Below are 14,352 nucleotides of genomic sequence, written 5' to 3' on the forward strand. Positions count from 1 at the left end.
TCCAGCAAAATTAAGCTTCAGATTTGATAATGAAATAAGAACCTTCCATGATAAACAAAAGTTTAAGAAGTTAAAAGAATTTACAATGAGAAAGCCTGCACTACAGAACATCCTTAGCAAAATATTCCATGAGGAGGAAATGAAAAACAATGAAAATCAGCAAAGGGAGGTATTACACTAAAGGAAAAATCAATCAAAGGAGGAACCAAGTCAAGTTAAAAACCAAAAATTACTGGGAATACAAACCATGTCTCAATAATAACCCTGAATGTTAATGGCCTAAACTCACCAATCAAAAGACAAAGACTGGCAGATTAGATTTTTTTTAATGAGGTAACTTTTTTTCCCATAGCTTTATTATTCATTTACTTTTTATATGGGTGCTAGGCAACCCCTCTACCACTGAGCCGCAAGCCCAGCTTGGCAGATTGGATTTTTTAAAAAGACCCAACACTATGCTGCCTACAAGAGACTCATCTCATAGGAAAAGACATCCATAGACTGAAGGTGAAAGGTTGGGAAAAAACGTACCACTCACATGGATTGTGTAAACAAGCAGGGGTTTCCATCCTCATATCAAATAAAGTAGACTTCAAACCAAAGTTAGTCAAAGGGGATAAAGAGGGTCATTTCCTACTGCTTAAGAGAAGCGTACATCAACAAGACATAACAATTATAAATACATATGCCCCAAACAATGGAGCATCTATATTCATCAAACAAACTCTTCTCAATTTCAAGAGTCAAATAGACCACAACACAATAGTACTGGGTGACTTTAACACACCTCTTTCATCACTGGATAGGTCTCCCAAACAAAACCTAAAGAAAGATACTATAGAACTCAAAAATACAATCAGTAATTTAGACTTAACAGACATATATAGAATATTTCATTTATCAATGAGTGAATACACTTTCTTCTCAGCAACACCTGGATCCTTCTCTAAAACAGACCATAAATTATGCCACAAAGCAACTCTTAGCAAATACAAAAAAAAAAAAAAAAAATAGAAATACTATCCTGCATTCTATTTAGATCATAATGGAATAAAATTAGAAATCAATGATAAAATGAAAAATAGAAGCTACTCCAACACCTGGAGACTAAATAATATGTTATTGAATGAACAATGGATTGCAGAAAACATCAGAGAGGAGATTTAAAAATTCTTAGGGGGTTAGGGTTGTGGCTCAGCAGTAGAGTGCTCCTAGCACGTGAGAGGTAATGGGTTCAATCCTCAGTGCCACATAAAAATAAAAAAATAAAATAAAGGTATTGTGTCCAACTACAACTAAAAATATATATATATTAAAAGAAAAAAATTCTTAGAGGTAAATGAAAACACTGATACAACATATCAAAATCTCTGGGACACAATGAAGGCAGTACTAAGAGGAAAGTTCATTGTTTGGAGTTTTCTTCCTTAAAAGAAGAAAAAGTCAACAAATAAATGACCTAACATTACATCTCAAGGCCCTAGAAATAGAAGAACAAATCAACACCAAAAGTAGTAAAAGACAAGAAATAATTAAAATCATAGCTGAAATCAATGAAATTGAAACAAAATAAATAAATGAAAAAAATAACAAAACAAAAAGTTGATTCTTAAAAATAAATAAATAAAATTGATAAACCCTTAGCAACACTAACAAAGAGAAGGAAAGAAAAAACTCAAATTACTAAAAATGGAATGTAATGATGACAATACAGAATGCAGAAGAATAATTGGAAACTATTTTGAAAATTTGTACTCTAATAAAATAGAAAATATTGAATACATCAACAAATTTCTAGAGTCATATGATTTACCCAAACAGAATCAGGATGCTATACACAAGTTAAACAGACCAATTTCAAGCAATGAAATAGAAGATGCCATCAAAAGAAAAGTCCAGGACCAGTCGGATTCACAGCTGAGTTCTACAAGACCTTCAAAGAAGAACTAATACCAATATTCTTCAAATTATTCTATGAAATAGAAAAAGAGGGAACAATTCCAAACTCATTCTATGATGCCAATATCACACTGATTCCAAAACCAGACAAAGACACATCAAGGAAAGAAAACTTCAGACCAATATCTCTAATGAACATAGATGCAAAAATTCTCAATAAAATTCTGGCAAATCAAATACAAAAAAATATTTAAAAGACAGTGCACCATGATCAAGTGGGGTTCATCCCAGGGATGCAAGTTTGGTTCAATATATGGAAATTAATAAATGTAATTCATCACATCAATAGATAAATAAAGATAAATAAAGATAATAATCATATGATCATCTCAATAGATGCAGGAAAAAGCATTTGACAAAATACAGTAACACTTCATGTTCAAAACACTAAAAAAATAGGGATAATAGGAACATATCTCAACATTGTAAAAGGTATCTATGCTAAGCCCAAGGACAACATCATTCTAAATGGAGAAAAATTAAAAGCATTCCCTCTAAAAACTGGAACAAGACAGGGATGCCCTCTTTCACCACTCCTATTTAACACAGTTCTTGAAACTCTAACCAGAGGAATTAGCCAGATGAAAGAAATTAAAGGGATACAAATAAGAAAAGAAGAACTGAAACTATCACTATTTGCCAATGACACGATTCTATACCTAGAGGATCTGAAAAATTCCACCAGAAAACTTCTAGAGCTAATAAATGAATTCAGCAAAGTAGCAGGATATAAAATCAACACCCTAAATCAAATGCATTTCTGTACATCAGTGACAAATCTTCTGAAAGAGAAATTAGGAAAACAGCCTCAAAAACTAAAAAATTCTTGGGAATCAACTTAACAAAAGAGGTAAAATACCTCTGCAATAAAAGCTACAGAACACTAAAGAAAGAAATTAAAGAAGACCTTAGAAGATGGAAAGATCTTCCCTGTTCTTGGATAGGCAGAATTAATATTGTCAAAATGGCCATACTGGGCTGGGGTTGTGGCTCAGTGATAGAGCACCTACCGGCCTAGCATGTGTGAGAACTGGGTTCGATTCTCAGCACCACATATAAATAAATAAAATAAAGGTCCACTGACAACTAAAAAAAAAAATTTTAAATGGCCATACTATCAAAAGCACCTTACAGATTTAATGCAATTCCAATCAAAATCCCAATGACATTTCTCATAGAAATAGAAAAAGCAATCATAAAATTCATCTGGAAAAATAAGAGACCCAGAATAGGTAAGCAATCCTTAGCAGGAAGAGTGAAGCAGGTGGCATCCCAATACTAAACCTTAAATTATACTACAAACCTATAGTAATAAAACTGCACAGTATTGGCACCAAATCAGACTTGTAGACCAATGGTACAGAATAGAGGACACAGAGACAAACCCACATAAATACAGTTATATCATACTAGATGATAAAGGTACCAAAAACATATTGGAGAAAAGATAGCCTCTTCAACAAATGGTACTGGGGAAACTGGAAATCCATATGCAGCAAAATAAAATTAAACCCCTATCTCTCACCATGCACAAAACTCAACTCAAAGTGGTTCAAGGACCTAGGAATTACACCAGAGACCTCACGTCTAATAGAAGAAAAAATAGGCCCAAATCTTCATTATGTTGGATTGGGCCCCTACTTCCTCAACAAGACTCCTAAAGCACAAGAAATAAAATCAAGAATCAATAAATGGGATGGATTCAAATTAAAAAGCTTCTTCTCGGCAAAAGAAACAGTGAGATGAATAGAGAGCCTAGAGAATAGGAGCAATTTTTTACCACACACATGTCAGATAGAGTACTAATCTTCAGCATAAAGAACTCAAAAAACTTTACACCAAAAAACAAATAACCCAATCATTAAATGGGCTAAGGAACTGAACAAACACTTCTTAGAATATATATAATTGGTCAACAAATATATGAAAAAATGTTCAACAATAAGAGAAATGCAAATCAAAATAACTCTAAGGGGCTGGGATTGTGACTCAGTAGAAGAGCACTTGCCTCATATCTATGAGGCACTGGGTTCAATCCTCAGCACTACATAAAAATAAATAAATAAAATAAAGGTATTGTGTCCATCTACAATTAAAAAATTATTAAAAAAAAAACTACTACTCATCTCACTCCAGTCAGAATGGCAGTTATTAAGAATACAAGCAACAATAAGTGTTGGTGAGGATGTAGGGGAAAAGGCACACTCTTATATTGCTGGTAGGACTGCAAATTGGTGCAGCCAATCTGGAAAGCAGTATGGAGATTCCCTGGAAACTTGGAATGGAACTATCATTTGACCCAGCTATCCCACTCCTCAGTCTATACCCATAGGACTTAAAAGTAGTATACTACAGGGACACAGCTGCATCAATGTTTATAACAGCTCAATTCACAATAGCGAAATTATGGAACTAACCTAGATGCCCTTCACAGATAAATGGATGAAGAAACTGTGGTATATATACACAATGAAATATTACTCAGCATTAAAAGAGAATAAAATCATGGCATTTACAGGTAAATGGATGGTTGGAAAATATCATGCTAAGTAAGCTAATCCCGAAAAAACAAAGGCCAAATGTTTTCTCTGATAAGTGGATGCTGATCCATAACAGAGGGTGGGGGTGGGAGCATGGAAAAAAATGGAGAGGGGCTGGGGATGTGGCTCAAGCCGTAGGGCAATCACCTGGCATGCGCGGGGCACTGGATTCAATCCTCAGCACCACATAAAAATCAAATAAAGATGTTGTGTCCACCGAAAACTAAAAAATAAATATTAAAAAATTCTCTCTTTATCTTAAAAAAAAAAGAAATGCAAAATGATAACTGCCCCTTTGGAAGATGGTTGACAGTTTCTTACACATTAACTCTGCATCTTAGAAATATCAATCTTTTGCCTATTGTTATATGTTATAAATATTATACGTTATAAATATTTTTCCTAGCTGCTCACTTGCTTTCTATATGTATTTCTGATTTTCTAAGTTGTCTTATAGGTGGTGTTTTGCTTTCTTTCACGTACAAAAATTTTATGTGTTTAATTAGATAGATTTGTCAATTATGTTCTCCTTCATGATTTATTCTGTTGCTTTCTTGCTTAGGCTTACCTACATTTTCTTGTAATTTTTAAATATAGTTTCATTTTCTTACATTTAACTAATCCTTTCTGGAAATTATTTTAGTGTGATGTTTCAGAAAAGTAAGCTTTTCACCCAATAGCAAACCATTACCATTGTACTACTTTTCCAGCGCTATGTCTTTCCATAAATAGAAACAGATTATCAGAAGGTTCTCTCACTTCCCCCTTTCTACCTATACCTGAGCATCTGAGCATCTGTGTTGTTCCACAGAGCGGTCTCATTTTGTTCATGGTGATATTTTTAAAATGATTATAGCTGCATAATACATTCAAATAACCTGACACTCAAAGTACCCTAATTATTTCACTCTTCTCTCACATATAATTTCTTCAACAACTTCTGCAATCATTCTGAGAATTTACAAATACTTGAATCCATTGAGATTTCACTTAGAATTCTTTATGTCAAAATTGGGGAAGAATTGATAGCTTTACATTGAGTTGGCCCATCCAAGAAAATGGATTGTCTCCCTCCATACTGTAATCCTATTTTCTATAATTTTGAAGCTTTTTAAAAATAAAATAAAGATCCTGTACATTTCTTGTTAAATTTATTCTCAGATATTTCATATTTTCTATTCATTGCAAATTGGGTCATTTGCTCTTTTTTTTTTTTTCTGTAGCACTATTTAAATTTTAGTCAACTATTTTGTCCAATAAATCAAAAATATTTACAGGCTTCTAAAGGTAAAGAGGCCGTGTTTTATACACTAATCATGAAAAACTGTTTTTCTTTTTACTGCAACCTTCTGACAAGACCTATAATGTATTTACCCTTTGTCCGCATTAGAAAGCTCACCCCTTAATAAGATGATTGCTCCCCACCTACCACAGCTGCCACCTGGAGGACAGCCAACCATCTGCCCAGATGGACCCATGCTGGTGGGAGAAACAGAAAGTCTGGCGGGTCCTTTTCAAAATTGTAGCCCTTCCCTTTTACCCACCCCAATTCTAAAATTAGCCAATCGCGGGGTTTGTAACCAGAACTCCTCCAATCAGAGTGAAGGGCAGCGCTGAGTTCAGTGAGGTACCTAAGCCGGCGCCTTAGGTACCTCTAACCAGGTGCGTTGCAAGCCCTCTGCTCTGTCTCTCCCACCCAGTTTTGAGAACGTGTTTGATTTTTTGCAGCACCTGCGGCATCACGCTGGGATGCATCCTTCTTCCCACCATTGGGCATCCTGCCTCCAAGAACCTCTGTCACTCGCTTGCACATGCCACATCTATTCTTAATCTGTCTCTTCCTGTCTTTGGCACTGTCCAAAAAAGCAGCTGCAGTTAGAAATGGATTTTCTTCATTTCAGTGTGACCCAGGGCCCTAGGCCAAAACAAGAGCATCATGCCATAGAAAATCTATAGTCAGTAAACCAAGTCTTGAAGTTGCCCTCTAGTCTCAAAGCCCTTCCCCTTGGTCATCTATCAGAGGCGCAACTTTGCAGGATGCGTCCCTCAAGAAGGAGCAAACCCCGCCACTGAGTAATGGGTCTAGAAGCCACTGAGAAGTGAGTGCCAGACTCCAAAGGCACACTGTTTCCAGTCAATCTAAAAGTTGGGCTTATAATTCACCTCCGGCCACCAGGGAGAACCAAACTCCACGGCCTGAGGGAGAACTACAACAGCGGCGTTCTCACTCCCTCCAGCCCCCAGCAACACCACCAGGCCACCAGACACCGCCTCCCACTCCCCTCCCTCCAACTAATCGTACCCTTGGAAAACTTGGATTTTTTAAAAGGCGTTTTCTTGAAGCAGGCAGGGGTCAAAAGTTTAAGTATCCTGCTTATCTCTTAGAACAACAGAAGGGGAGAATAAAGAATGAGCGCCCCAAAAGGACAATGATTCTTCATTTCCCACACAGGGAGGGAAGCTAGGCTCTGTGGTCCAGGGGACGGTCCTACAGATCCTACGAAATGCAGCTCTTTCAGCTGTGGAGCTGCCTCTTGGAAAGCCCCTCCACCCGACATTGGGATCTGGCTTTCTCTCCTGGAGCCCCTTCTTCCCCCTGGTGCATTTGGGGAAAAGGAATTTCTGTTCTGCACCCACTTCCTGCCATTCCCTCTTCTCTGATGATTGTCTGGGCCCTTAACTCCTGCTCCCATCTCCACCCCTTTCCTCCAAAACACTTGATTGTAAGACACTCTTACTAAGAAGGTAGAGTATTTTGTAGGATTTCAACTTGGCAGAAAATAATTCAAAATGGAATATTAGACATTTAATTAATGTGGTCACCCATCTTTACTTTGGGAAAGTTCTTGCTCTAAAACCTGGTTTTCCTCCTACCTCTCTAATTCTGCCTTCTCTTCTCTTGCTACACCTGCCGCTTTCTGGCCTCTCCTTCATGATCTCATTCCATGATCCAGGCATTAAAGTAGGCATTTCTCTCTGCCACTGCTCTTTCTTGAAGCCCAGTGAATACCTCTGCCTGGCTTTCTACAGTCACTCCACACTCAACATGACTTCTGTCCCCTGAACAGCTCCTTCAAGAGTGTTTCCTGTTTGGTCAACAATGGTAATCTACCCAGTCCTTCAAGTCAGAATCATTGGATCTTCTTTGACTTCTGTACCCAACTGTGAACAAGTCCTGTGAATTCTGTGCCCAAACCTTCTTCTGTGTCCCCATGGCTACCCTGGTCTAAGCCAGCATTGCCTCCTACCTAGGTTATTACCACTGAAGCCATGCTTGTCCCTTTTCTGTTTCAACCTTTTTACAACATCCAAAGTGACCTTTTAAAACCACATCTGGAGCTGGGGTTGTGGTTCAGTGGCAGAGTGCTTGACTAGCATGTGTGAAGCTCTGGGTTTGAGTCTCAGCACCGCATGTAAATAAATAAAATAAAGGCCTGTTGACAACTAAAAAAATATTATACACACATCTGCTGTGTGTGGTGGCACACATTTGTAATCCCAGTAACTCTGGAGGCTGAGGTCAGAGGACAGCAAGTTCGAAGCCCAGCCTCTTCAACCCAAGACTTAAGTACAAAGTCAAAGAATAGTGGTCCAATTTGGATTGAGACAACCCTCGATGGTACAGTTAGTGCTGAGTAATGGAGAGTGTTAATTTAAAGCTGCCATCAGTAGGCAGAGGGAATGTGGAACAAATTGGAGGGGAACTAATCTAGGTTTGCACCTATTTAATTTGAAGCATTCACTGATCACTCAGGAAAGCTGCTGATGAAGCAATAATATTATTAGTTGGAGGGGGTGCAGCCCAGTGGTAGAGCACTGGCCTAGCCTGTGCAAGTCCCTGGGTTCAATCCCCAGTGCCACAAAAAATAAAGTAAAACAAATGCCATATCACGAAATGGGGGATGGACTCTGGAACTCCAAAAGGAGGTCGAGGTCAGAAATACAGATAATGAAGGCAGGCATTAGGGGTGTGGTTGAAGTTATGAGGAAGTAGAGAGAGAAAACACTGTTAATAATAAACCCCCGGAAAAGAAGAGAAAGAAAAGCTATTTCAAAATTCATCCTTTTTCCTGATTTCCTTTGGAAATTTCCTTCTTCAGAAATTGTTGGCTTACATTGTGAATAATCAGGCCTAATGAATTGACAAAAATGATGTGAGGAAATAGGAGAATAGTAACTTTTGAGCACTCTATATCTCAGCAAAATGGACTACGGAAACATTGGTACTATACCTGAGAGGGTTTGTCTCCTCTTCACTTTATGGCACTGATCTGCTTTAATATTGGCCACTGACATCAAATAGGCCCTGGAAGTATTGTATCCAGCTTCTGATAAAACATTCCAGTAGTGAATGAGGTACAGCCTTGTCCAGAAGCTTGAGCTTTGGATTTTTGATATAAAATCTGTGATACTTATGACACAATGTATGGATATGAATCACTTTAGTATTCTATGCCTTGAAGGAAGCTCTTCTATTTACCACATATCATTAATCTAGTCAAAAACAACTTAACTTACATGACTTTGATCACCAGATAAATATGAGCCTTTTGGTTATCAACAGTCAAAGCCAATTATTTGTCCAGGAGGTCCCCTCCTCCAGGAAGGCTCCCTGGCTCTACCCACCAGGCAAAGGGTCCTCCATCCTTCCTGCTTATACTCTTCACTGTGTCATTTTCAAGTAAAACATTTGCCCCTATATATAGTGACTGACTCCATATCTTCCCCCTACTGGATGGACAGTACAGAAGGCCTGGGGCTGCAGCTTACTCACTACACCCCAGGGCAGTGTAGGAGGCAGAATGGGTGCTCAGTAGATGTTTAAAAATACAAAGAAGGGGGCGCTGGGGTTGTGGTTCAGTGACAGAACGCTTGCCTAGCACACGAGAGGCGCTGGGTTTGATCCCCAGCACCACATAAAAACAAATAAAATAAAGGTATTGTGTCCATCTACAACTAAAAAAAAAATTTCAATAAAAAGACAAATAAGGGAGAAGGAGGAGGGAAGGGGGGATGAAATGTATAGGGAAAAGAAGGAAAGAAGACAGGAGGGTCTCGCAGGAGAACACAGCCCATCCTTATCCCTTTCCAAATCCTGTCCAGTTCTCTGGAATGCCAGTTAACTTGGAGAGGATGGACAGGGAGTGAAAGGGGAAAAGAACCTTCTGCAGAGCAAGCCAGACAGACAGACTGGAGCAACCCAGGGGACCCATCAACCCCAGAAGCTGATGCCAGATGGTGGTCCCATCCAGATGAACAAGTGGGCAGTTGAATGAATAAATGAATGCATCCTGCTCAAGGGAACCATAGGTATCTAAACAACATTAAAACAGAAAAGCCAAATGTGCGTAAACATAAAGACTAAGACTGGCAAGACTCACCTTGGGTTTGTGAGAAAGCTACACAACGCCCCCTAGCATCCGCTCATTTTCATATGCCATGGCAATTCTTGAAACACTCTCCAAAAAGTGTTCTGTTGCTGGAAGTATCTGACCAAGACTAGGTGAAAATGTGTTTTCTTGAGATTCACTGGGTTCTGACAAGCATTTGGACTGCTCTCCCTGACAGGCGTGGTTATACCTATTTTAAAATCAATTATAGTTTAATGCTTCTGACTTTTTTGTATATGTCAATAGTGTAACAAAAACATGACAGCTCTGTGGCCATAATTACCAAATAAAATTCAAGGTAGCTTGAAAAAAAAAAAAAAAAAGATCTTCTACATCAGTCTGAATTTCTCCAAGAATTATTCATAGTTATGATCATCGGTGAGCATGTTGACTTTTTGTGTTGGGTTTTCCCTCTCCCCAAAGGAAATATTTGCAACCTACTTTTCTGTTTTAAATATACACCACGATCACTGACTAAATAAGCACTTTCAAACATTCAAAGGTATGCATTAATCCATTGCCTGGATCTCATGTAAGCCAAAGAGTAGCAGAGCAAATAAATGGCAAATTTGTTGTTGGAGCCAGGACTATTATATCTTCATTTCCAAAGAAAAATAGTTATGATAACCTATAATGCCCAGAGATAAGCTTCTCAAAAACAGGACTTTAATTAAATTAGGGTAGCTATCCCTGAAAACTAACAAAAGAGTTTTTTACTGTTCTGCTTTGCTTGCAGTGGTGCTGGGGATGGAACCCAAGACCTCATGTGAGCCAGGTAATTCTACCACTAAGCCCCAGCCCCAGCCCAGACATATTTTTACATTTTCTGCTTGACATCTTTGCTTGCAAGATGAGTAGAACACATGGCCAGATGGCACACCAAGCCCAACTCTTCCATAAGAACAATAACAAAGTTTAAGTAACCATTCTGCATTTCCATTGAAAGATGTCCAGATCACCCTGGAAGACTCTGTTCCTTTTGGTCTAAGGTGTGCAGATATGCTCAGGTGGCAAAGTGCTTAGGAGATCCACAAATGTCTGCAGTAGAATCAGAAGCTGGAGGGCTAAGCACAGGAGAAAAGGTGTGAGCCACCTGTACCTGATCCCATGGTCATAGGACAGAAGCGGCCCTCTCCTGCTGTGTAAGGCAAAGGCATTCTGTAGGTTGTAAATTGGGAAAGTGGGGTGGGGGTGGGGGGTGAAAGAAAAAAAAGAAGTGGGACAAATATTACCATGAGTTAAAGATTTGTAGTGTTAAATACAATGCCTAAAATTTGGGGCTGGGGGTGTAGCTCAGTGGCAGAGCACATGTTTAGCATACACAAAAGAAATTTTAGGGCTAAGGCTGCAGCTTAGTGGCAGAGTGTTTGCCTAGCATGGGTGAGGCACTGGATTCAATCCTCAGTACCACAAAAACAAATAAAATAAAAAGCATCCTGTCCATCTACAACTACCAAAAAAATTTAAATATATTTTTTAAAAAAGAAATTTAAAAAACTTTAAAAGTGGAAAATATTTTCATAAAATCCCTAATTAGAATAAATAAATTAAAAAAAACATTTTCATAAAAAACACTACATTTAATTTTATCTTTTTACAAAATTCTCATGAGGAAGATAGGAATATGAATCCACCTATGACAAAGTGACTTAAAAATCAGAGAGACCAAGTGATTTGCTCTGATCAGCACATGACCAGTAACTAGAGAAGCAGGATTTAGTTTCTGAATTTAGTGCTCCTCCAAATACACAGCAGGCCTCAATACGTAGGCAGCCAGGGACAGCTGTATATTCATTCAGCAAACACCTGCTGAGTGTAGCTGGAATGGTCCCAGGGGAGTCAAATGTGCTTGGAGTTTTCTAATGTAGCAGAATCATCTTCAGACCCACTGAATTCGAGATCAGGAGGCCATAGGAAGACAGTCATGAAGAGGAGGTCATAGTGGCTAATATTTCTTAAAAATTTACTATGGAAGGGGGTTTGGGTATCATAAATATATAAGGAAGATCAGTGAAGTAGGAGGAGAACAAGAGGCAGGAAGGAAGGAAAAGAAGAAAAAATATAGAATGAATTTAACAAAATCATGTTATATGCATATATAAATGTACCAAAGGGAATATCACCTTTATGTGTATGAAGAAAGTACCAATCAAAAATAAATTGAAGAAGGAGCAAAAGAAAGATCAGTAGAGGAGGGAGAACAGGGGGAGGAAAGAGGGGAGGGAAATGAAGATATAGGGGCTTGAATCAAATTCCTTGCATGTATGATTTTGTCAAAATGAATCCAACTACTATGTATAATTACAATGATCTAATTTTAAAAAGAATTTACTATGGATCAGGCACTGTTCTAAGTATTTTACGTGAATTAATTCATTGAATGCTCACAAGTAACAATCCTATGAAGTAGATACATGTATTTGGTAAATGTGAAATGTGGGACACAGGGTGGCCAAGGTCACCAACTGGCAAGCAAGAATGTCAGGTCTCACTACTAATCTGGCATCAGGATCCCACTGTCAACCATTATGACATATTGATTCCCTCCACTCAAAAGTGGCAGAAAAAATGGACTTCACAGACTGGATTTTGGGGAGCTCTTATGAGGTACAAGGTTACAAGAAGAAATGGAAGAGGCTCTTTCCAGGAAGAGTTCCCCAAGAGCCTGAGAAAGGCAGGTTTCTGGAGAGAAAGGCATCAGTGGTGCTCAAATCTCCCAGGAGACACTTACCCAAAGGTCTACTCGGGCACCTTGAGATCTGCTTGCTTTAGGAAAAAAAGGGGGCAGGACTCTTGTCGTGTGGTCTGTTCATTTTTTACAGTGTCCTCTGCCCTGGGGGCAGTTGTGAGGCACCCACATGCACAAGAGGAATCAGAAGAGACTCTGGACCACAGCAGCCAGCAGATGGGAGTGCACATGAGCCACTGCTGGTGGACTCCTAGGGACACCTGGAACAGAAGGGGACTTTCCAGCTGGTGGGAAGTACCATTGTCAGGGCTGAGCCTCATCTGGGGATGTTCTGGTTGCATGAGAAATAAGTGAGGTGAAGTAATGAAGTGCCTGGTATAGTAACGGCACTGAGAAGAAACCACCATACAGCAAAGGGTGGAAGAATTGCCACAAATCTAAGCGCAACCTCATTGCTAGGCCTGCCCTCTGCTCTGCATCACAGAGCTGGAGTGCTGGCAGGAGTGACTGCAATATGAGGCAGATGAGATAGAAAATAGAATTTATATCTTAAAAATGTAATTAAAGGGCTGGGATTGTGGCTCCAGAGATAGAGCACTCACCTGGCATGAGTGAGGCACTAGGTTCGATCCTCAGAACCACATAAAGTAAAGTGGATACATTATGTCCACCTATAACTAAAAAATAAATATTTTTTTTAAATGTAAGTAAAAAAGAATATAGTTAGAAGAAATTTGCACAGGGCTTGGAATCCTCCCAGAGGCTGAGATTTAAAGATTTTTCAAGTTGTCAGGCTTGAAGTTCTGGGAAAGTCTCACCCAGGGCTCTGCTTCTAAGCCAGTGTGTATGTGATTGGCAGTTTCTTGGATGCAGACCTGCAGTTCTTTTCAGAAGGGATAAGAATTTGGTTTTAGAGTTAGGACAGAGGCTAATTCCTACCTATATCTATTTCCCCCATTTTTTTGTTAGTGACAGAACCTTGCCTTGGTTTAGGACAGCAGTGCACCAGTTGAATCCCCAGCTTCCCTCATGTCCAGATGTGGCCAAGTAATCAAGTTCTAGATTAAAGAGGCATAGTGGAAATGTCAGTGTGAAACTTGTAGGAAAGCTTCTTATAAGCTTCTTCCTCTCTGTGTCCTTCCTATTGTCTGTAATGTGATGGCTGGTGCTCCAGCAGCCATGAGCACAAGGTGACCTTGAGAATATAAGCCAATGTAGTGAATCAGGGATACATAAGGAGATGGGTCCCAGTGACTCTCTGAAGCCAACGGAGCAGCCCAGGACTGCCTGCCTCCAGAAGTCTACTATCTCCCAGAAAAAACCCTGGGGCATCTGGCCATCAGAGTCAAGTCTCAGAGAATGTATATAAACATTGTCATGCATTTTTATGGCCTCCATTTCCACTTGAGAAAGCCCACTACAAGCTTTCTCTTGGATGCAACTCCTACTTCCTTTTAACTAGCAGGTATTTTCACAGACTCAGCCTTACCAAGCAGCTTGCTCTCCACAGCACTTCGCAAGGACTGGTGTCGGAAGTAGAGGACACCATTCGGCTTCTCCTGGACCCACTGTTTAGTGGCATTGCGGAAAGCAGCCCAGTGCACTGTGGTCACTTTGTAATTATTCCTGTAGCCCAGTATGTCCAAAACCTGGAGTAGCTCATCCTCAGCCATGCCACAATGTGAGATGCACAGTAAGCACAGAGCATCGGCCACCCAGCCATCCAGCCCTGTGTGGACAACACAATGACAAGGACGACAAGTCAGAGCAAGCA

General features: G+C 39.4%; 1 protein-coding gene across 1 annotated transcript in view; it reads right to left on the reverse strand.

The window, feature by feature from the left end:
- Nucleotides 1–14,352, reverse strand: part of LOC124082973 (putative tetratricopeptide repeat protein 41) — an 83,740-nt gene that overhangs the window by 35,329 nt on the left and 34,059 nt on the right. The window contains 3 exon segments of the mRNA XM_058574289.1: nucleotides 8,732–8,910; nucleotides 9,881–10,079; nucleotides 14,068–14,321. Of these exon segments, the coding sequence (XP_058430272.1) occupies nucleotides 8,732–8,910; nucleotides 9,881–10,079; nucleotides 14,068–14,321 (632 nt within the window).

The sequence above is a fragment of the Marmota monax genome, unplaced genomic scaffold (assembly GCF_021218885.2).
Source record: "Marmota monax isolate L192 unplaced genomic scaffold, Marmota_monax_Labrador192_F-V1.1 WCK01_AAM20220418_F8-fsc00051, whole genome shotgun sequence".
In the NCBI taxonomy this organism is placed as follows: domain Eukaryota; kingdom Metazoa; phylum Chordata; class Mammalia; order Rodentia; family Sciuridae; genus Marmota; species Marmota monax.